The sequence below is a fragment of the Urocitellus parryii genome, chromosome X (assembly GCF_045843805.1).
Source record: "Urocitellus parryii isolate mUroPar1 chromosome X, mUroPar1.hap1, whole genome shotgun sequence".
In the NCBI taxonomy this organism is placed as follows: Eukaryota; Metazoa; Chordata; class Mammalia; order Rodentia; family Sciuridae; genus Urocitellus; species Urocitellus parryii.
Window position 1 is genome coordinate 90,513,164 of NC_135547.1, and position 16,956 is coordinate 90,530,119.

General features: G+C 52.5%; 3 protein-coding genes across 5 annotated transcripts; 1 reads left to right on the forward strand and 2 right to left on the reverse strand.

Moving 5' to 3' along the window:
• The first annotated feature begins 498 nt into the window (after window positions 1-498).
• Ccdc120 (coiled-coil domain containing 120) lies at window positions 499-6,628 on the forward strand. Of its 2 annotated transcripts, XM_077793961.1 has the most exons (11): window positions 499-568; window positions 690-779; window positions 922-1,055; window positions 1,911-2,051; window positions 2,329-2,343; window positions 2,430-2,706; window positions 3,093-3,155; window positions 3,457-3,631; window positions 3,766-3,864; window positions 5,109-6,023; window positions 6,514-6,628. In XM_077793961.1, the coding sequence occupies exons 1-11, from the start codon at window positions 499-501 to the stop codon at window positions 6,626-6,628; spliced, it is 2,094 nt and encodes a 697-aa protein (XP_077650087.1). The 2 variants fall into 2 exon arrangements, with proteins under 2 accessions (XP_077650087.1, XP_077650088.1); XM_077793962.1 differs by lacking the exon at window positions 499-568 and having other exon boundaries at window positions 731-743.
• A 1,534-nt stretch (window positions 6,629-8,162) lies between these two features.
• Praf2 (PRA1 domain family member 2) lies at window positions 8,163-10,748 on the reverse strand. Its single transcript, XM_026406730.1, has 3 exons — window positions 10,552-10,748; window positions 9,405-9,622; window positions 8,163-8,982 (listed from the first exon to the last, which is right to left on the reverse strand). Exons 1-3 carry the CDS (start codon window positions 10,728-10,730, stop codon window positions 8,843-8,845), a joined length of 537 nt encoding a protein of 178 aa, XP_026262515.1. The 5' UTR covers window positions 10,731-10,748; the 3' UTR covers window positions 8,163-8,842.
• Window positions 10,749-11,156: 408 nt separating this feature from the next.
• Wdr45 (WD repeat domain 45) lies at window positions 11,157-16,847 on the reverse strand. 2 transcript variants are annotated; one of them, XM_026406704.2, is made up of 11 exons: window positions 16,720-16,847; window positions 15,289-15,360; window positions 15,102-15,176; window positions 14,913-15,017; window positions 13,783-13,891; window positions 13,566-13,660; window positions 12,607-12,686; window positions 12,291-12,499; window positions 12,111-12,212; window positions 11,882-12,027; window positions 11,157-11,632 (listed from the first exon to the last, which is right to left on the reverse strand). In XM_026406704.2, exons 2-11 carry the CDS (start codon window positions 15,341-15,343, stop codon window positions 11,523-11,525), a joined length of 1,086 nt encoding a protein of 361 aa, XP_026262489.2. In that variant the 5' UTR covers window positions 15,344-15,360; window positions 16,720-16,847; the 3' UTR covers window positions 11,157-11,522. The 2 variants fall into 2 exon arrangements, with proteins under 2 accessions (XP_026262489.2, XP_026262490.2); XM_026406705.2 differs by having other exon boundaries at window positions 13,783-13,888; window positions 16,720-16,845.
• Window positions 16,848-16,956: the final 109 nt, after the last annotated feature.

Here is a 16,956-nt window from a genome sequence, read left to right on the forward strand (position 1 = left end):
AGAGAAAAGGGGAGGGGGGGAGGGGAGGGAAGGGGAGGGGAGGGGGGATAGTAGAGAATAGGACAGACAGCAGAATACATCAGACACTAGAAAGGCAATATGTCAATCAATGGAAGGGTAACTGATGTGATACAGCAATTTGTATACGGGGTAAAAGGGGGAGTTCATAATCCACTTGAATCAAACCGTGTAATATGATGTATTAAGAACTATGTAATGTTATGAATGACCAATTAAAAAATAAATAAATAAATAAATAAAATCACGCTTGAATCAAATGTATGAAATATGATATGTCAAGAGCCAAACCCCCCCCCAAAAAAAAACCAAAAAATAAAATCAATTAAAAAATAAAAAAAATAAGTTCCAACTAGTGTGATACTTGATTGAATCTTTACCATCATTTCTCTCTCTCTAGGCAAGACTCCCGGCTGTGGCCCATGGGCCTCTGAGGAGGCGTAAGTCTGCCCAGCTTCCCACTTGCTGTGTTCCCACTCAATGGGAAGGGAACCAAGGTACCAGGGCAGTGTGGGTCCAGTCATTGACACAGAATCAGAGGCCAGGCCAGGCAGGTGGGTGGGGCCCAGGGCACTTTGTATTCCCAGCTGGAGTGTGGGAAGCTGAGTTGGGCTGGGTACCGGAGTATCATGGGATGTCCTTTCTTAATGGCTCCTGTGTGTCACTGCTAGGCCTTGTCCACCATCAGCCACGGCCTCCTGACAACACCAGGATGGAAGTCAAAGGTCAGCTGATCAGCTCTCCTACCTTCAATGCCTCAGGTTGGTGGCTGGTTTCCCCTTCTTGTGGCCTCTTCCCCTGCTCTCCATCACCACTTGTCTGTTTGGGAAAGGTTGGTACCTGGCCCCACAACTGCTTCAGGATTGCCCAGTTGTCCCATTGATCTTTGTTTTTTCTGTCCAGCTGCCCTTTTTGGAGAGGCTGCCCCCCAGGTGAAGTCAGAGCGTCTGAGGGGACTGCTTGACCGGCAGCGGGCCCTGCAAGAGGCCCTGAGCCTGAAACTTCAAGAACTCCGAAAAGTGTGTCTCCAGGAGGCGGTAAGAGCTTGGCCTGAGGGATGTCAAGTGGGAGGGGGTGAGGGGCTGGGACCCCTAGATAGACAGACTGTGGTGGAAATTGCTAAACCACTTATCTGGACTGTAGGTCACCCTCTGTCTTCTCAAAGCTCAACTGAGATTTCTTAGAATCAGTGAAATATGGTGATACAGGCCTACAGTCTCTTGTCTACCCTTTAAAACCTCCAGATCCTCAACAAACAAACAAAAATAAACAAACAGGAGCTGGAGTTGTGGCTCAGCAGTAGAGTGCTTGCGTACTAGCATGTGCCAGGTGCTGGGTTTGATCCTCAGCACCGTATAAAAATAAATAAATAAAATAAAGGTATTATGCCCAACTATAATGAAAGAAAGAGAGAGAGAGAGAGAGAGAGAGAGAGAGAGAGAGAGAGAGAGAAAGAAAAATTTTTTAAAAGGCTGTGTCCAGAATTTGGTAGCAAGGCCTACTCTGAACTGTCATGGGATGATTTCTAGGTTTGATTTATCCTTCTTATTGTGAATGCCCTCATAGCTTGCTAGAAACCTTGAAGGGAGTGTTTTTAATATGCAATATATAGAATGTGTTGCCTTTGTAAAAACTAAAAGCTTCTGGACTATAAAGCAGGCTACCCAGCCTCCCACGCACATACCTCAGGAATTTGGGCTATTGAGGGGATGAGAGTCTACACTGCCCACCCCCTTGGTGGAGATCTTGGGAGAAGGAAGAAAAACAATGTGTGGGATGCTGAGAAGGGCCAGGCTCCTTGGAGGACTTCTGTACCTTCTGGGATCATCACTGCTTTAGTCCATCTTCCTAACTAACCTTTGGTAGTCTCTCTCCCTCCCCGGCCCCTCCAGGAGCTGACTGGCCAGCTGCCCCCTGAGTGCCCACTGGAACCTGGCGAACGGCCCCAGTTGGTGCGCCGTCGGCCCCCTGCAGCCCGTGCCTACCCTCCACTGCATCCCAATCCAGCACATCACTCCTTGTGCCCTGTTGAGGTGAGCAGATGGGTGTGGAAAGTAAGATGGTGAGGGGAAGTAACAGCACCAGGCTTGGGATGGGGAGGAGGTTGTGGCCAGGGGAGGGAGAGGCTAAGATAAGAAGGGAAAAATCTTCAGGAGTTGGATTCTTGGAACAATGCTAGTCCCTACGTCTTTCAGGACAGGTTAGCCACTTTCAAAAGACAACAGGCCCTACCCCTCATCAATATGGACCCCTCTGCCAGAGAATGCTTAAGCTTCACCCCTAGGCAAATTGGTCTGCCCACAGGAAGAGCAAGCTGCACTTCCAGTGTAGATGGGCTCCTCCACTCTCTGGCCCCTGTGCCTGGCAATTTCTAACATTTGGTTCTTTTCTACCCATCTTGGGTCCTGTAGGAGCTGGAACGGGAAGTGTCGGTGCAGCAGCAGATTGCAGCCGCTGCCCGACGCTTGGCCCTAGCCCCTGAGCTGAGTGGTGAACAGCGGCGACGCAGGCGCCAGGTACAGGCGGATGCACTGAGAAGGCTGCATGAGTTGGAGGAGCAGCTGGGGGATGTCCGGGCCCGCCTTGGCCTCCCAGTTCTCCCTCCCCAGCCACTGCCACTGTCTGCAGGGGCACTTATCACCACCCAGGGAGTCTGCCTGGGCACACGCCTAGCTCAGCTCAGCCAAGGTGAGCCAGGCCTCAGCACCCTACCAGTGAGAATGGGAAAATGGGCCAGGGAGGGACTCTTTTCAGTAGTGGAAGTGGTAGGGGTGGCATGGATGAGCAGCCAGTGAAACCCAGAATTTAAGGGAGCCACTGAATGAGAAGAATTATAGAAACTGACTCACAGGTAAGGGCAGGCCCTAGGGGATTGAGCACTAGACACCAGGAAAGTGAAGACCCAGCCTGTGGTGGTCATGCATTCGGATAAAGGTGGATTCTTGGGAGAGGGAACAGGGTGAGATGGTATACTCCAGAAGGTGAGCTAAGCAGAAGAGCCCATTCAGTGGTGTAAGGGATTGGTACCCAGATCTTGGAGTGATAGGCCTGGTTCTCCCCCTTCTCACCTGTAGAAGATGTAGTTCTGCACTCGGAGAGCAGCTCCCTCTCAGAGTCTGGGGCCAGCCATGATAATGGTGAGGACTCCTATTCCCCAAACCTGCCCACAGTTCCCTTTTCTGTCTCCTCAGCCCATCCTGTTGCTCAGACCCTTACTTGTTTAGCTCCTCCTTAGCCATGCCCCATCTGGTTGTACCACCCCCCCATTTTAGCTTCATCATATCCCTCACCCCCTTATTTCTTTAGCTTGCTTAATCGTGTCCTAGCTCTTGCCCTTTCCTTACTTCTCTAGTCCCTCCCTGTTGCTTCGCCCCAATCCATACTGCCTCTTCTGACCTTCTCTAATTGAATTCTACCCCATTCTCTCCTTCCATCCAGAGGAACCCCGTGGCTGCTTCTCTCTGGCAGAGCGCCCCTCGCCACCAAAGGCTTGGGACCAGCTGCGAGCAGTATCTGGGGGGAGCCCTGAGCGACGAACCCCATGGAAACCACCTCCTTCAGATCTTTATGGGGATCTGAAGAGCCGGAGGAACTCTGTGGCCAGCCCCACCAGGTGAGGATGAACCTCTTCCCCTGCCTTCCCCAGGAGCCAGGAATGGAATCCTGAGCCTGGGCTGGCAAGAGGGCCTGCTGGTGGGTACAGTCTCTAACCTGGGCCCCGACCTGGGCCTGCCCGTCTCTGTCTAGCCCCACACGCTCGCTGCCCAGGAGTGCCTCCAGTTTTGAGGGGCGAAGTGTGCCTGCCACCCCTGTCCTCACCCGGGGCACTGGCCCCCAGCTCTGCAAGTAAGGGGACTCTGAGGGAGGGTCTGAGGATCAGAGAAGGGAACTGTTAGTTTTAACTGGAAGTGTTAAGAAATTATCAAAATGTGGGGGCATGGGCAACTGGGTTTAAAAGGTGAATAGAAGTTGTCTTGGAGAACAGGGTGGGAATTGGGTGCAGAAGCACAAATGTTTGAGTATGTTTCTTTTTCGTATGTCTTCTCATCTCTGAATCCTTGTGTCCTTATTTGTGAAACAGGCACAATGACATCTGCCTTTGAGAGACACAGGCATAATAATTTCTGGGCAACATGTCCTGGGTGCCTATACTGTCTGCTAGTAATCAGTGTTTTGTGTGATATCAACTCATTTAATCATCACAAGTTCCCTCTGAGAGCTGTGGTCTTGTCATTCCTGTTTTACAGATGAGGCACAGAGGGTTAGTTAATGAGCTGGTTAGTAAACTGAAATCCTGGTGTTTGAACCCAGGCAATCTTGACTCTGGAGTCTGTACATTTAATCACTATACTATATACTCTTTGTTTTGTCTGCTTTGGTTTGGTTTGGTACTGGGGAAGAATCCAAGGATACTACCACTGAACTACATCCCCAGACCTTTTCATTTTGAGACAGGGTCTTGCTAAGTTGCTGAGGCTGGCTTTGAACTTGTGATCCTCCTGCCTCAGCCTCCCAAGCCACTGGGATTACAAGCATGTGCCGCCACGCCTGGTTTATTCTGTTGTTTCTTAAACAGTAGGACTTATTAAGTACCTACTTTCCCAGGTTGCAAACAAAACCAAATCCCTCTGTTTTTGAGGCCTGTGTTCTGTGCATGGTGGCTGTTGGGATGATTGTTTTAGGCAGTTCATAAACATGGTGGCACAGAGTTTAGGCAGGTCTTAAATTCCAGGCCTAAGGACTAGGACTTGGTCCTGAAAGTAGTGAGGGTTAGGGTTAGGGGATAAGGAAGAACGCTCTGTTTGACTGCTCCTCTGCTAATATTTTCTCCCCAGCCCTATACATATTTGCATCTCCCTTAGTGTTAACTGCCCTTTCTGTCTATACATTTCCAACCCCAGGGGCCCCCAGTCTGGGACCAAATTCCAGCTGTCCTACCTAACACCTTCATGCATCCAATTTCTGATCCTGGGCCCATTTTAGAGATGTGCAAGTGGAGGCTCAGAAAGAGATGGTGTGGGGAGGGCATTCAAACCACTTGCCTGATAATTTTTGACCTTACTCCCATTACCCTCACCTCTGCACCCCAGGCCCGAAGGCCTCCATTCTCGACAGTGGTCCGGCAGCCAAGACTCCCAGATGGGCTTCCCCCGGGCGGACCCTGCCTCAGATCGCGCCTCCCTCTTCGCAGCTCGCACTCGCCGCAGCAACAGCTCTGAGGCCCTGCTGGTGGACCGGGCTGCTGCTGGGGGAGCTGGCTCTCCGCCTGCCCCTCTGGCTCCCCCTGCCACTGGCCCACCAGTCTGCAAGAGCAGTGAGGTGCTGTATGAGCGCCCCCAACCAACCCCTGCCTTCTCCTCTCGCACAGCAGGGCCCCCAGACCCTCCCCGGGCCGCCAGGCCTAGCTCAGCTGCCCCTGCTTCCCGTGGAGCCCCCCGGCTCCCACCTGTGTGTGGGGACTTCCTCTTGGACTATTCCTTGGACCGAGGCCTGCCCCGCAGTGGCGGTGGGGCAGGCTGGGGGGAGCTGCTGCCTGCAGCTGAGGTCCCAGGACCACTCTCCCGCCGGGATGGGCTCCTCGCCATGCTCCCTGGCCCACCACCCATGTATGCAGCTGATGGCAGCAGCCCCCTCCTCCGCAGCAAGGACCCCCACACCCGTGCCACCCGTACCAAGCCCTGTGGCCTGCCCCTGGAAGCTGCTGAGGGTCCAGAGGTGCATTCAAACCCTCTGCTATGGATGCCCCCACCCACCCGGATCCCCCCGACGGGTGAGCGCAGTGGCCACAAGAACCTTGCCCTGGAGGGGCTGCGGGACTGGTACATCCGGAACTCGGGACTGGCCATGGGGCCCCAGCGCCGGCCTATGCTCCCTCACGTGGGCCCACCACACCCACCCTTCCTTCATGCCCGCTGCTATGAGGTGGGCCAGGCGCTGTACGGGGGCCCCAGCCAGGCTCCGCTCCCGCACTCGAGGAGTTTCACGGCACCCCCCGTTTCCAGCAGGTATGGGGGGTGCTTTTACTGATGGGTAGGGGTCTCTTGAGGCAATTGGTGAAGATATCCAGGCAGGGATCAGCTAGTCATGATAGCTAATGACTGGGACCACAAGGAAACTAGCTGCAGTGTTGACACAGGTCATTTCCAGGTGTGACCTGCACTAGGCCTTGGGGTCCTGGTAGAGGGGGATCCTGGGCACTGGTAAGCAGTTCCTTACCAAGTCCTAGAAGGAGTTTAATATTTTAACCAGTGCATGTTGGCTGGAAATGAGCCTTGAAGCCAGGGTGCTGGGAGGAAGGGACGTCATGTGCCCTCACCTTTCTCTTCCTCTTTTCTCCATGCCCCATGCTCGGGAGCATAAAGGTGCTTTTCTGTGCCTGCCTCCACCTCTTTAACGAGACTCTTTTCTTCTTTCTTTCTGTGTCTTGTCTGTCTTTTCCTCTCTCTTCTGTCTTCCCTACCCTGTCCTCCGGATTCCTGCTGTCCCCTTCTAAAGATACTACGCGGACTTCCTGTACCCCCCGGAGCTGAACGCTCGTTTAAGTGACCTGACGCTAGAGGGGGACCAGTCTTCCAGTTCTGACCCCCAGACCCCAGGGACACTGGTCTGACCCCTTCTGATATGCCCCTTGTTGGTCTGGGCATGGCTCTAGTCCTGGGAGCACAGAGCCGACCTCGCTGAGCCCTGGGATGTGGTTGCTCTCACTCCTGGGCGGGGCACCAACCTGATCTTCCAAGGCCCCTGGCTCTCCATGGGCCCAGGAAGGTGTCTAGTACCCTGCTTCTCTCACACTGTGCTGGGGACTGGGGGACCTCAGCCAGCTTCAAGGAGAGTGAATGATGTAATGGGGATTCCAATCCCCTTCCTCCATTTCTGTTTACAGTTGTGATTTAGTATTCACTGTCTTTGCCCAATACTAGGCATTTTATAAAAGGGAAACTGTGAGCTCATCCTGGTTGGGTTCATTCCTGTTCCCCTGCCCAACCTGTTCTGTTCAGGTCTGCTGTCCCCTCCATAATGGACCATATAGGGTCTTAGGACCCTTTTTGGGGGTAGTCAGGAGACTCTGTTGTGAACAGAACTCCCTGCCACTCCCCAAACCAGGGCAGTTTTGATTTCTGCCCACATTTGGAAGGATTAAATTCTGGGTGGGGTGCCCTATCCCTCTCTGTGCTGATCATTCCCAATCAGGAGGCCCTGTAGGAGGCTAACAAGGGGCAGAGCCATTCAGTATATTGCATCCTGGGATGCTGTGGTGGTTGAACCTGGCATCTGGTAGATGCCAGTACAATCCTCAGGTGACGTCTGGCCATGGGCCACAGGCCACGTCACATCCTCCTTGGCTTTCCTTCAATTCAACACTTTTTAAACAAATCCATACAATCTGTGTTTTCTATGATACCTGTCTGTGACTTTCTGGAGCTGGGGGTTCCCCTACCCCCTTTACCTAGTGTTAAAATTTTTCTTTTTGTACCAGTGGATCTGGGCCCAAGACACTACCCACACTGGAAGGGGATTTCTATAATAAATGTGTAAATTGAACCTTGTGTTGCTTCTCTAGTCTGCTTTGCCTTGGGGCCCACACCTCTCATTAATACATTTTTACAGGAAGAAAAATACAGGATAGCCTGCAACAGTGTCATCTGTTTTGGCTTGCTTTGTGATGTGGGACAACTTTGCCTGTCTGCTCTAAGATTCCTAGACCATCTCAAACAGGAAATTTTTTTTTAGGTACTGGGGATTGAACCCAGAATGTTCTACCAATGAACTACATCCCCAGTCCTTTTTATTATTTATTTATTTTACTTTGAGACAAGGTCTTGCCAAGTTACCAAGCTAGCCTCAAACTTACTGTCCTCCTGCCTCAGACTCCTGAGTCACTGAGATTACAGGTGGGGGCCAGCACACCCAGCTCTTCTTAGTAATTCAAAATGGTGATAGTATACACTCTATTCCCTTAACCTCCCCATGCTTTATTGATCATCCAGAGGTAAAAGTTTTGAGAAAGGGCCTAAGCCCTTCATCCTACACACTTGACAGGGAGACCTAATCAGGTAGAGGCTAGCAGAATTGAAGAGCAGACCACCCTGTCCATTGAAAGGTACAAGAACTTCACTCAGGAGGCCAAACTGGCTTGATAGATGAAACGGCTTTATTGTTGCAGTAATACTGATACAGATATCCTCTTCCCTGCTGGGGCTTCTCCACCCCTTGGTCCTTGACACTGGAATGTTGGGGAAAGGAACCAAATCTGGAGAGCTGGAGGGAAGCTACTGGGACTTGTGAGGGTTGGGGGATCACCTGGGACCAAGGATCCAACAGCCAGGTATTCTGACTCCACCCAGGTGAGGCCTGAGAACACTTGGTTTGGGGGTCAAGATTTGGCAATGCCTTAATCTGGTTCAAAGCAGGGGTGGGGCTAGAAAAGCCTTGGTCCGGGTATCTTGTGTTGAGAATTCCTTGCCCTGGGCATGGGATCCCAGAATGGAATACCAGTGAATCCCAAATTTGGGTTGGGGGGTATCTCTTGAGTCCATAGTTTGAGATTGGTCAGGGATGCTCTGGTCTCGAGCCCCAGTTTTGGAGGTGAATGTAGGTGGCTGTGGGTCCCAAGTTCGGGGCTGGAGAAGTCTCTGGTATCTAAATAATAGGGGTTTGGATCCAAGGAAATCCTGATTTTGCATGTGGGGCACATTCACAGAGGTCTTGTTTGGACTAGGGGTTCTAGGCTCCTATCTTAAAGTCTGGGAAAGGGCTCTGGGTCCCAGGTATGGGCTGGGGTGGGATGCTGTTCTCTAGGCCCTTGGGTGCAGATTCCAGGCCCTTAGGATCCAGCCTCCTGCTCTTGTCCCAGGGCCTCTAGTAGCAGCCCCATTGGCGTTCGCTTGAGACCAATGCTCTCGATCTTGTTCTCGATCTTGTTTTTAAGGTTGCGCAGGCGCAGCGAGGCATGCACCAGGATCACTGTGGGCGGTATCCAGAGGAGTCGGGTCAGTGGGAAGGGCCCTTATTTTTCAGCCAGTCAGGGCCCACTGGAGGGAATTGGCTCACTGGCAGGCCAATCATCAAGTAGAGTGGCAAGGACGCCTCTGGAGTAGTTATCTTTACATGGGGGCGTGGCCAGGAAGGGAGTCCAATAACAGGGACGTGGCCAGTTTAAGGCACTTAACACCAGGAGACCCGAGAAGGTGGTAATAAGAGAGGCGTACTCTTAAGTGGGGAGCAGCGCCAAAGAAGGTGCACTTAACAGAGGCCTTGCTGCCCTTGTGTTGCTTCTCTAGTCTGCTTCCCAGCCCCCTCTCAGCCCACGGACCAGCACAGGGCGGGCCTGCCGACTTAAGCGCGCTGGCCATTTCCCCTGCCATTTCAGGGTAGTGAAGACTCACAAAGGACCGGCCCGGCGATGCTGATCAGGAAGGTGCAAGCGCTACCCGCGACCCAGAGAACGAGGAGACCGACGGCAAGTACTGCTGCCAAGCAGGCTGCTGGGTGGCTGCGGCGGCAGCGGCGTACTGCTGCGCGGGTCTCAGCCGCCCACACCAGCACGCCGAGGGCCACCACCACTGCAAGCGCACTCAGGAGCGTGTGCAGCGGACGCACGTACCTGCGGGAACAAGGGCACTAAGCTAGTCTCACCTGGGTCCTGGGCCCCAAGAGCGTAGATCCCCGTTTCTGGACCCTCCAGCCCGGCAAACACTCAGGCCAGCTCTGTCCCCGACAGGTCCATCCACCAGATTCCTATGGACCCGCATTTCCTGTGTGTCAATCCTACAGTCTGAATTTCCTGTTCCCTGATTTTGGTCTTCCCATCTCACTAGATGCCCCGGGCTCCTAACACTTTCCTGGGTCTTTCTTCTGACTCTACCCCCAACTCCTGAGCAGGGATCCTTCTCCAGCAACCCCACCTTCACCTCACCCCACATCCTCCATTTGAGCCGAGCCCCTGCAGATCCAGCATTCAGGCCTCAAATCCTGTCACACATTTCTTTCTCCCTAGGCCCAGGGTCTTTACAGGACCACCTTCCAGGCATCCTCCACATCAAATGTCCCCTCCAAGCTCCCATTTCCCAGTAGATTCCTCCATCATCATTGCTAGAACTCCAGGTCTTCAGTCCCATGCTTAACTTCCAAGTTAAGAACCCCACTCTTGATTGCCTAAGTCCCTCTTCTATTTAGATTCTCCATCCCTCTGATCTCAGGCTTTTCAACCCTGGGTCCTCCCTCTGGGACCAACTTCCCCAACAGGTACCTCTTTATCTTCAGGTCCATCTCCAAGCCCACTTTCCCCTTCAGTTCCACACTTCTCCATCCTCCCTAGATCTTTCCTCCAGACCCTCCATCCATCCCCCGCAGGCCTTCCTTATAACCTGGATTCACTTCCTTCCGTGTACTTTAGGCCTTCCACTTCTGCCATATTCACCCTTCTTGCCTCAGCATTTCCTTAGGTTTCCCCCTCCCAGTCCTCAAAGACCAAGAGGTCCACCCTCTATGCCCTGCTGGCATCCCCAGCCAACCGTTGCCTCCCTCCCTCACCCAGCCAGAGCGAGACCAAAGCCAAAGCAGAGAAGGTAGTTGGTTTGATAGTAGAGGAGGTTGTTGATGACGCGGTGGCACCATCGCTGCGGGTCGCATAGATCCGGAGCAGCCAGACGTGCTGATCCCAGAACAAAGTCGTCTAGGGCGCGTAGCGGTGGCAGCCGCACCTCCGACATCCTGCGGGTTGCTGGACCAGCCCGGAGGGCGGCCGGACTACAACACCCGTTATACCCCGCGGCAGCGCGGGGCACCCCGGGAAATGGAGTCTAAAACAAACCACATAGATATACTGCGCAGATGCGCATGTGACCGGAAATGCAAATAATTTGCCGGCAAGTAAGGCAGCAAAGGCTGCTGGGAAATGATGCTTCAGCCGCGCAACGAGGTTCTGGGAACTCTTCAAATTTTGAACCGCCCCTAGGCGGGGCATCGAGATTGGGAGCATTACTGGGCGGGGATGGCGGCTCAAGCACTCGATAGCAAGACCGGAGATGTAAGGCCGCTGGGACTTTCAGAAGAACCCGAGCAGGATTCCACTTCCTGTCAGGATCCAGAGAGGGTCACACCTCTCTGGCCAACTCAGAGCCCCACCCCTGAGGTCAAGCCGTAAATGCCTTTAAGGGCCTTTTATTCACATCCATTACATCAAAGATCATCTTTTCCTGGAAAGCTTTTTTAAATCCCTAGGTTGGATTAAGACACGCCCTCTTGAGTCTTTGGCAAATCTTTCCAGGCGAGGAGCCCCAGGGAATCTGCCGGCTTCCCAGTCCCAGGCCTGGGCCTTGGGGCAATCATCAAAAAGTTCTTGGAGGAAGTGAGCTGTTTATCTAGACATCTCTCTGCTGAGTGGAGAGTGGCACAGGCCCCATTAATGCTTGATGGTTGGTGAATTCCACAGCACTTCCCCACCCTCAAGGTTCAGTTCTATCATCTGTCACTGCAGGTTCCTAGCACGTCCCCCAGGGTCCTTAAAAATCATCATCATCACAGATGTCAAGATACACGTCGAAAGCCTCTCTGTTGCAGTTTCCATCAGGAGTGAAGACATATTTGTGGAAGGTTCCATCTACGCAGATGGCTGGGGGGATGGGAGGGGTGGTAAAAGGTTAAGGGCTGCCACAGTCACACACTGCAGCCTTCTCAGGTGTCCCATGGTCTAGGGTCTACCTCCAAGTCCTTTGCCCAAGTGCCATACCCCTTACTGATGATGTGTTGAGCCACACACTCCAGCTCCCTCAGGCTTCTGATGGCCCTCAAATTCTTCTTGGTCCAACCTGCAGACCTTTGCCCATGCAGTACCCCAAACCAAGGGGCTTTTTCCACTCACCAATTACAGAATTGACGTTCTTGGACGTATTGCGACCAAAGGCGCAGATGCATGCTGACTCAGCAGGCACAGTAAAGCTGGCCAGGCTCCACTGAGAGTCCACGTATTGCCCAATCATAGGCCCCACCTTGCCCACACGAGCCAGCCTGCAGGCAGCACTGGGTAAGCCCAGGTGGGGTACATGGGCAGGGGGGTGGGGATGATACAGGGTGAGACAGAAGGTACTCACGCAGAGCGTCGGTTGAGGCGGGTATCTTTGAGAGCAAAGATATGGACAGTGCCCTTATCACTGGAAGCGCAGAGGAAGGAGGAGTCGTGGCTGAAGTTAATGCTGGAAGACAGACCAGCCAAGTGCACATGTAATGTGTGTCATGGGGTCACCACCCCACCATACATATCTTGTGCTCACCAGTATAGGGTTGCAGGGTCAGTGCCTCGTCGCAGCTCCACCAGTTTTTCCTTGGACTGGGTGTCAAAAAGGCGAATAAGGGTGCCTTTCTGGGAGGCAGAGGCCACTACAGTGCCTGGCTGGTTCAGGGACACACAGGCTACATCACTCTGATGTGCATTGATGGTGAAAGGAGCAGATGAGGTGCCAGGCTTTGTGCTTGCCAGATCCTGAGGTAGGAGGGAGCTGCTTGGCCTTGGAGTGGCATGGAGGGGAGAAGCCAAGAGTCCACAGGGAGAGCCAGCCCACCTGTATTCTTGCCCACTGGACAACTCACCACAAGTTGCAGACTTCCACACTTGTGTCCTGGGAATACAAGCAGTTGCTTCTCCAGGCTGGGACAGAGGTCACAGAGCCCTAGGGTGTGAGTATGCAGGAAGGATGGGCAGGCGAAGAGGAGAAAGGTGAGGGTACAGTCTCTCGAAATGGGCAGATTTGGGTAAGGACCAAACTTCAAATCTCCATAATGGGTACATGTTATCTATAGAAACTGGGGGTAGAGTGAGAGTGGTGGCAGAATTTTGTTCAGCTGCACTCCCCACCAGATTCCTATCCTCCCCGAAGCAGCTGTGGTTTCTAATATGCTTCTATGACAGCCTAGAAGCCCAGGACTCCCTAACACACCCACCCACATCTTCACTAGGTGTTTCTGCTCTCATCTGAGGCATCCAGAGATGGGACAGTGCTGAAGGTGGGGAGAGAGAACAGTGGAATAGAAGGATGAATAGACTGCACCCTTCAGCCCATTTGAGCATCTCTGTGCATGAAGCCTTTCTCCCTGTTCTTTTCCCCATGGTACTGGGGATTGAACTCAGGGATGCTCTACCACTAAGCTATATCCCCAGTCTTTTCAGGGTCTCATTAAGTTGACCAGGCTGGCTGTGAACTTAGCATCCTGAGTAGCTAGGATTAGAGACATGAGCCACCATGCCTGACTTCTCTTCCTAATTTTTAAAAATACATCACACAGATTATTACACTTTAATTATAACAATTCATAAATCCATAGCGATACTTTCTAAAAGTATTTTTTTAATTGTTGATAGACCTTCATTTTATTTATTTATATGTGGTGCTGAGAATCGAACCCAGTGCCTCACACATGCCAGGCAAGTGTGCTACTGCTGAGCCACAACCCCTCTTCCTATTCTTTGTATGTGCTCCCTTCCTTTTTCTCCTATCTCTGTCCCGCTCCTGGGCTCACACCCTTACACCTGCATATCTGGGTCCTCTCACCCTTGGGGTTGTCTCTGGTGTCAAATTCAAACAGCTTTCGGGGATTGTCAGGAAAGGAGTACACGTAGATACGGTTCCTCAGCACGATCACAATCCTGTGGGCATCACAACACAGGATGGCCATGAGAGGAGGGAGGGTAGGCTGCCCAGATAGAACTCACTTTTTCACTTGCTCTGGGGACCTCCTGCCCTCCACCCCAGTCCTCCTCAGGCTCACTTGTCATGGCGCATGCGCACAGCCAGCACTGGCTTGGTGAAGGTGAACTCCAGCACCAGCTTGTCCTTGGAGTCCTTGCCCTCCCGGGCATCATCCCAGATCAGCACTGCTGGGCAGGTGGATGGGTTGGTGGGGCCAAGGTTTAGGGTGAGGGGCAGCCCTGGTGACACAGGACCCACCCCTTCTCTCCATTGGACCTTACCCCACTCCCTTGGCCTTTCACTAAACCCCCAATGTGAGCTTTGCATAGCATGATCACTGTGGGCAAGGTCCTTGAGGGACTAGGTTCTAGAACTATTATGCTTGTTTGGTGATGAGGAAATTAGGGTTTGAAGGGGTTTTGTCTGACCAGGGACCTTACAGCCCATAAACAACCAAGAAGGGGCTCATACCCAGGCTTATAACTTTCCCTCAGCAACCATATCTACCTCCAGGGTCTCAGTCCATACCCCTCAGAGATTTCTGTGAGGAATCCTAGGGCTCTGTGACTCACCTAGGACAATTCTTCCCATGCTGTGGTGGGATTGACAAGAAAATACCCTAAAACAAGATGGCACTTAAGGCTCAAGCCAAGGAGGTGTTTGAAAGACAACACCAAGGTGTGAAAAAACTATTGATTGTGTGATCTTGGGCAAGTCAACCTCATTGGGCCTCAGTTTCCTCATTGATAAAAATGTGTGGCTTAAAATGTGACAGTCATAGGTTCTCTCCCTAGCACTGTAAAAATAGGAGGGGGAAGAATCATGATACTTCCTACCAGAGTTACTGTGAGGATTAAATGAGTCAATACAGATGAAGTGCTTAAGACAGTGTCAGGATCACAGCAAGTGTTCCAAAGGTAAGAACATGGCACACAGAGGGCACTGGGTTAAGTGTGTTTGTTGTGTTCGGGATTGAACCCAGGGCCTTGTGCATCTCAGGCATGTACTGTACCACTGAGCTATACCCTGAGCCCCAATAAGTGTTTTAAAAATGAAAACAAAAATCAAGCTTCTCAAACTTCCAAACTGTGGGCCTCACTATGGGAATCTGAGGTACTCTGACATCTTCATCTGCTAGTGCTTCCCAGGTTCCTGTGGGAGGCCAGGAATCCGAGGAATCTGGGTCAAGGGCAGGATGAGGGCACTTACCTGAGATCTCTGAGAACTTGGGGCTGCCACCACCGCCCACCAGGGCCAGCAGGTTGGAACGGTGCAGCATCTCTACCAGGCCCATGCTGCCCACCTGCTCGTGGTCTGAACAGGGACCAGGATGTCAGTGGAGGTAGGTGCCAATGCCCAGCCTTCTGCCCACCACCCCTCCCCCACTAAGTGGCTCACCCAAATGTCCCTTCTCCATCAGTGGTTCCACATTGTAGATGCGCACACCTGTCTCCATGGCACAGCAAAAACAGCCTGGGGATGGAAGGAATCCAGAACGCCTGGAGAGGGGAGCTTAGGCCTATGGCCCACCTCTGACCCTTCTCTCCTCCCCTCCCTCAAGGGTATAGGTACAAGCATTACTCACTTTGGTCTTGGTTGAAACGTAGGCTGGTCACCCCTCGAAGAGGCTGCTGAGTCATGGTTCAGGATTGTACCCCTAGATACAATAGTGTAGAGTTGACAAGGGTCCTGGATCTCCCCTCCACACCCTAGAACTTCTGTCCCTAAGTGATTTCTTCTCCTCCCCACTCTGCTAACTTCTCGACCAGACTACAGAGAAGATAAAATGGGAGGAGAGTCCTAAAGTCTCTTCTCTAAGCTCCAAAGTCCCCAAACAGAATGGCCAGGAACCCTATTTTGTCTCACACATATTTTCACAATCCCAGACCCAGGCCTATACTGACTTAGTCCTTGTACCTCCTCCTTAGACACTGACCCTTACTGACTTGACAGGAAGTAATGTGGTAGGGGACGCCCCAGTGATACCTCCTCCCTACCTCCAGCCAATCTTAAGGTGGCCTCAAACCACTGCTTACCCACTTCTGATCTTCACACATGCATACAGCACCCAACTCTGACTGTCAGTATATAGGGGAAAAGGGGTCAAATACATTTACTGATTCTTGCACCTCCTGAGACTGACTGCAGTGTGTGGTCCACCACCCACAGGAACTTCCCTCATGCCCTTCCTACTCTACCGCAACTCATTCATATATCTGAATTTTCTCACAATTTTCTCCCTCACAGACCTTCCCCAACTCCTTCTCACACCTTGCAAACTCTGCCTACCAAGGCCAGCTTAGACTTTCCCCTGGATCCCATTATGACCTGAAGACCCTACTTCAGTATTCCTGTATCACTTTCAATCTTCCACTCCTGGAACATCTGATTTCTTGTGCTCTGCTGTCCCTGGCTCCTACTTGAACTGGCTTAGATCCACCATCAGGCACCCTATCCCCCTAATAGTGCTTCTCTAAACCCTCTATCCTCTCACCAAGACCCTGCTCCAGGGAACAGCTAACCCTAAAAACCTGTTCCCAGGACACACCACCCAAAACCCCTTCCTAAGAAAACCTTAACCTTGTAAAAAAGCCTGTTCTGGTTCCCCCCCTCCCAAGATTCGGGCCCTAAAGAGCCCCCATCCTCCCTTCAAATCCAATCTCCCTCAAGACCTCTACCTAGATACACTCCCCTGCCCATCTTCTAAAGTCTCCTACCTTTCCCCCCTCCATCTGACAGCCTCACTCCCCCAAGACCTATACTTTTGATAGCTCCTCCTTCCAAGACCCCTTTTTTGGACTTCCATCCATCCCAAGTACCAGCATCACCCAAGAATCCTACACGGAATGCCTCAGGCCTCTTCTAAGACTCCTCTCATACCCCTTGCAACACCAGCACTCACTTTAAGACCCCTGGCCCAGATCCCTAACCTACTAAGAACCCTCCTCAAGACCCCACCCCCCGTGACCCCGATTAGCTCCGGGATGTGCTCCAGTTTCCCACCGCCTTCACCGACCTGACTTCAGTGCGTTCCTGACCCCAGGCTTCGCTGTCGGTGCCGCCCGCGGCCCGGCTTTCTGACCTCCCGGGCCTTGGTGCCCAGCTCAGGTGTTTACATCAGGCCCCGCTTCCGGGGGAGGGAGTCTGCGACCGGAAGTGACTTCCTGGCCAGACAACTCGATCGCACAACCCTTCTCGTCCGGTTTGCGGGTCTTTCGAGCATCCCGAGTGATACCAGGGTCCTCCATGGAGG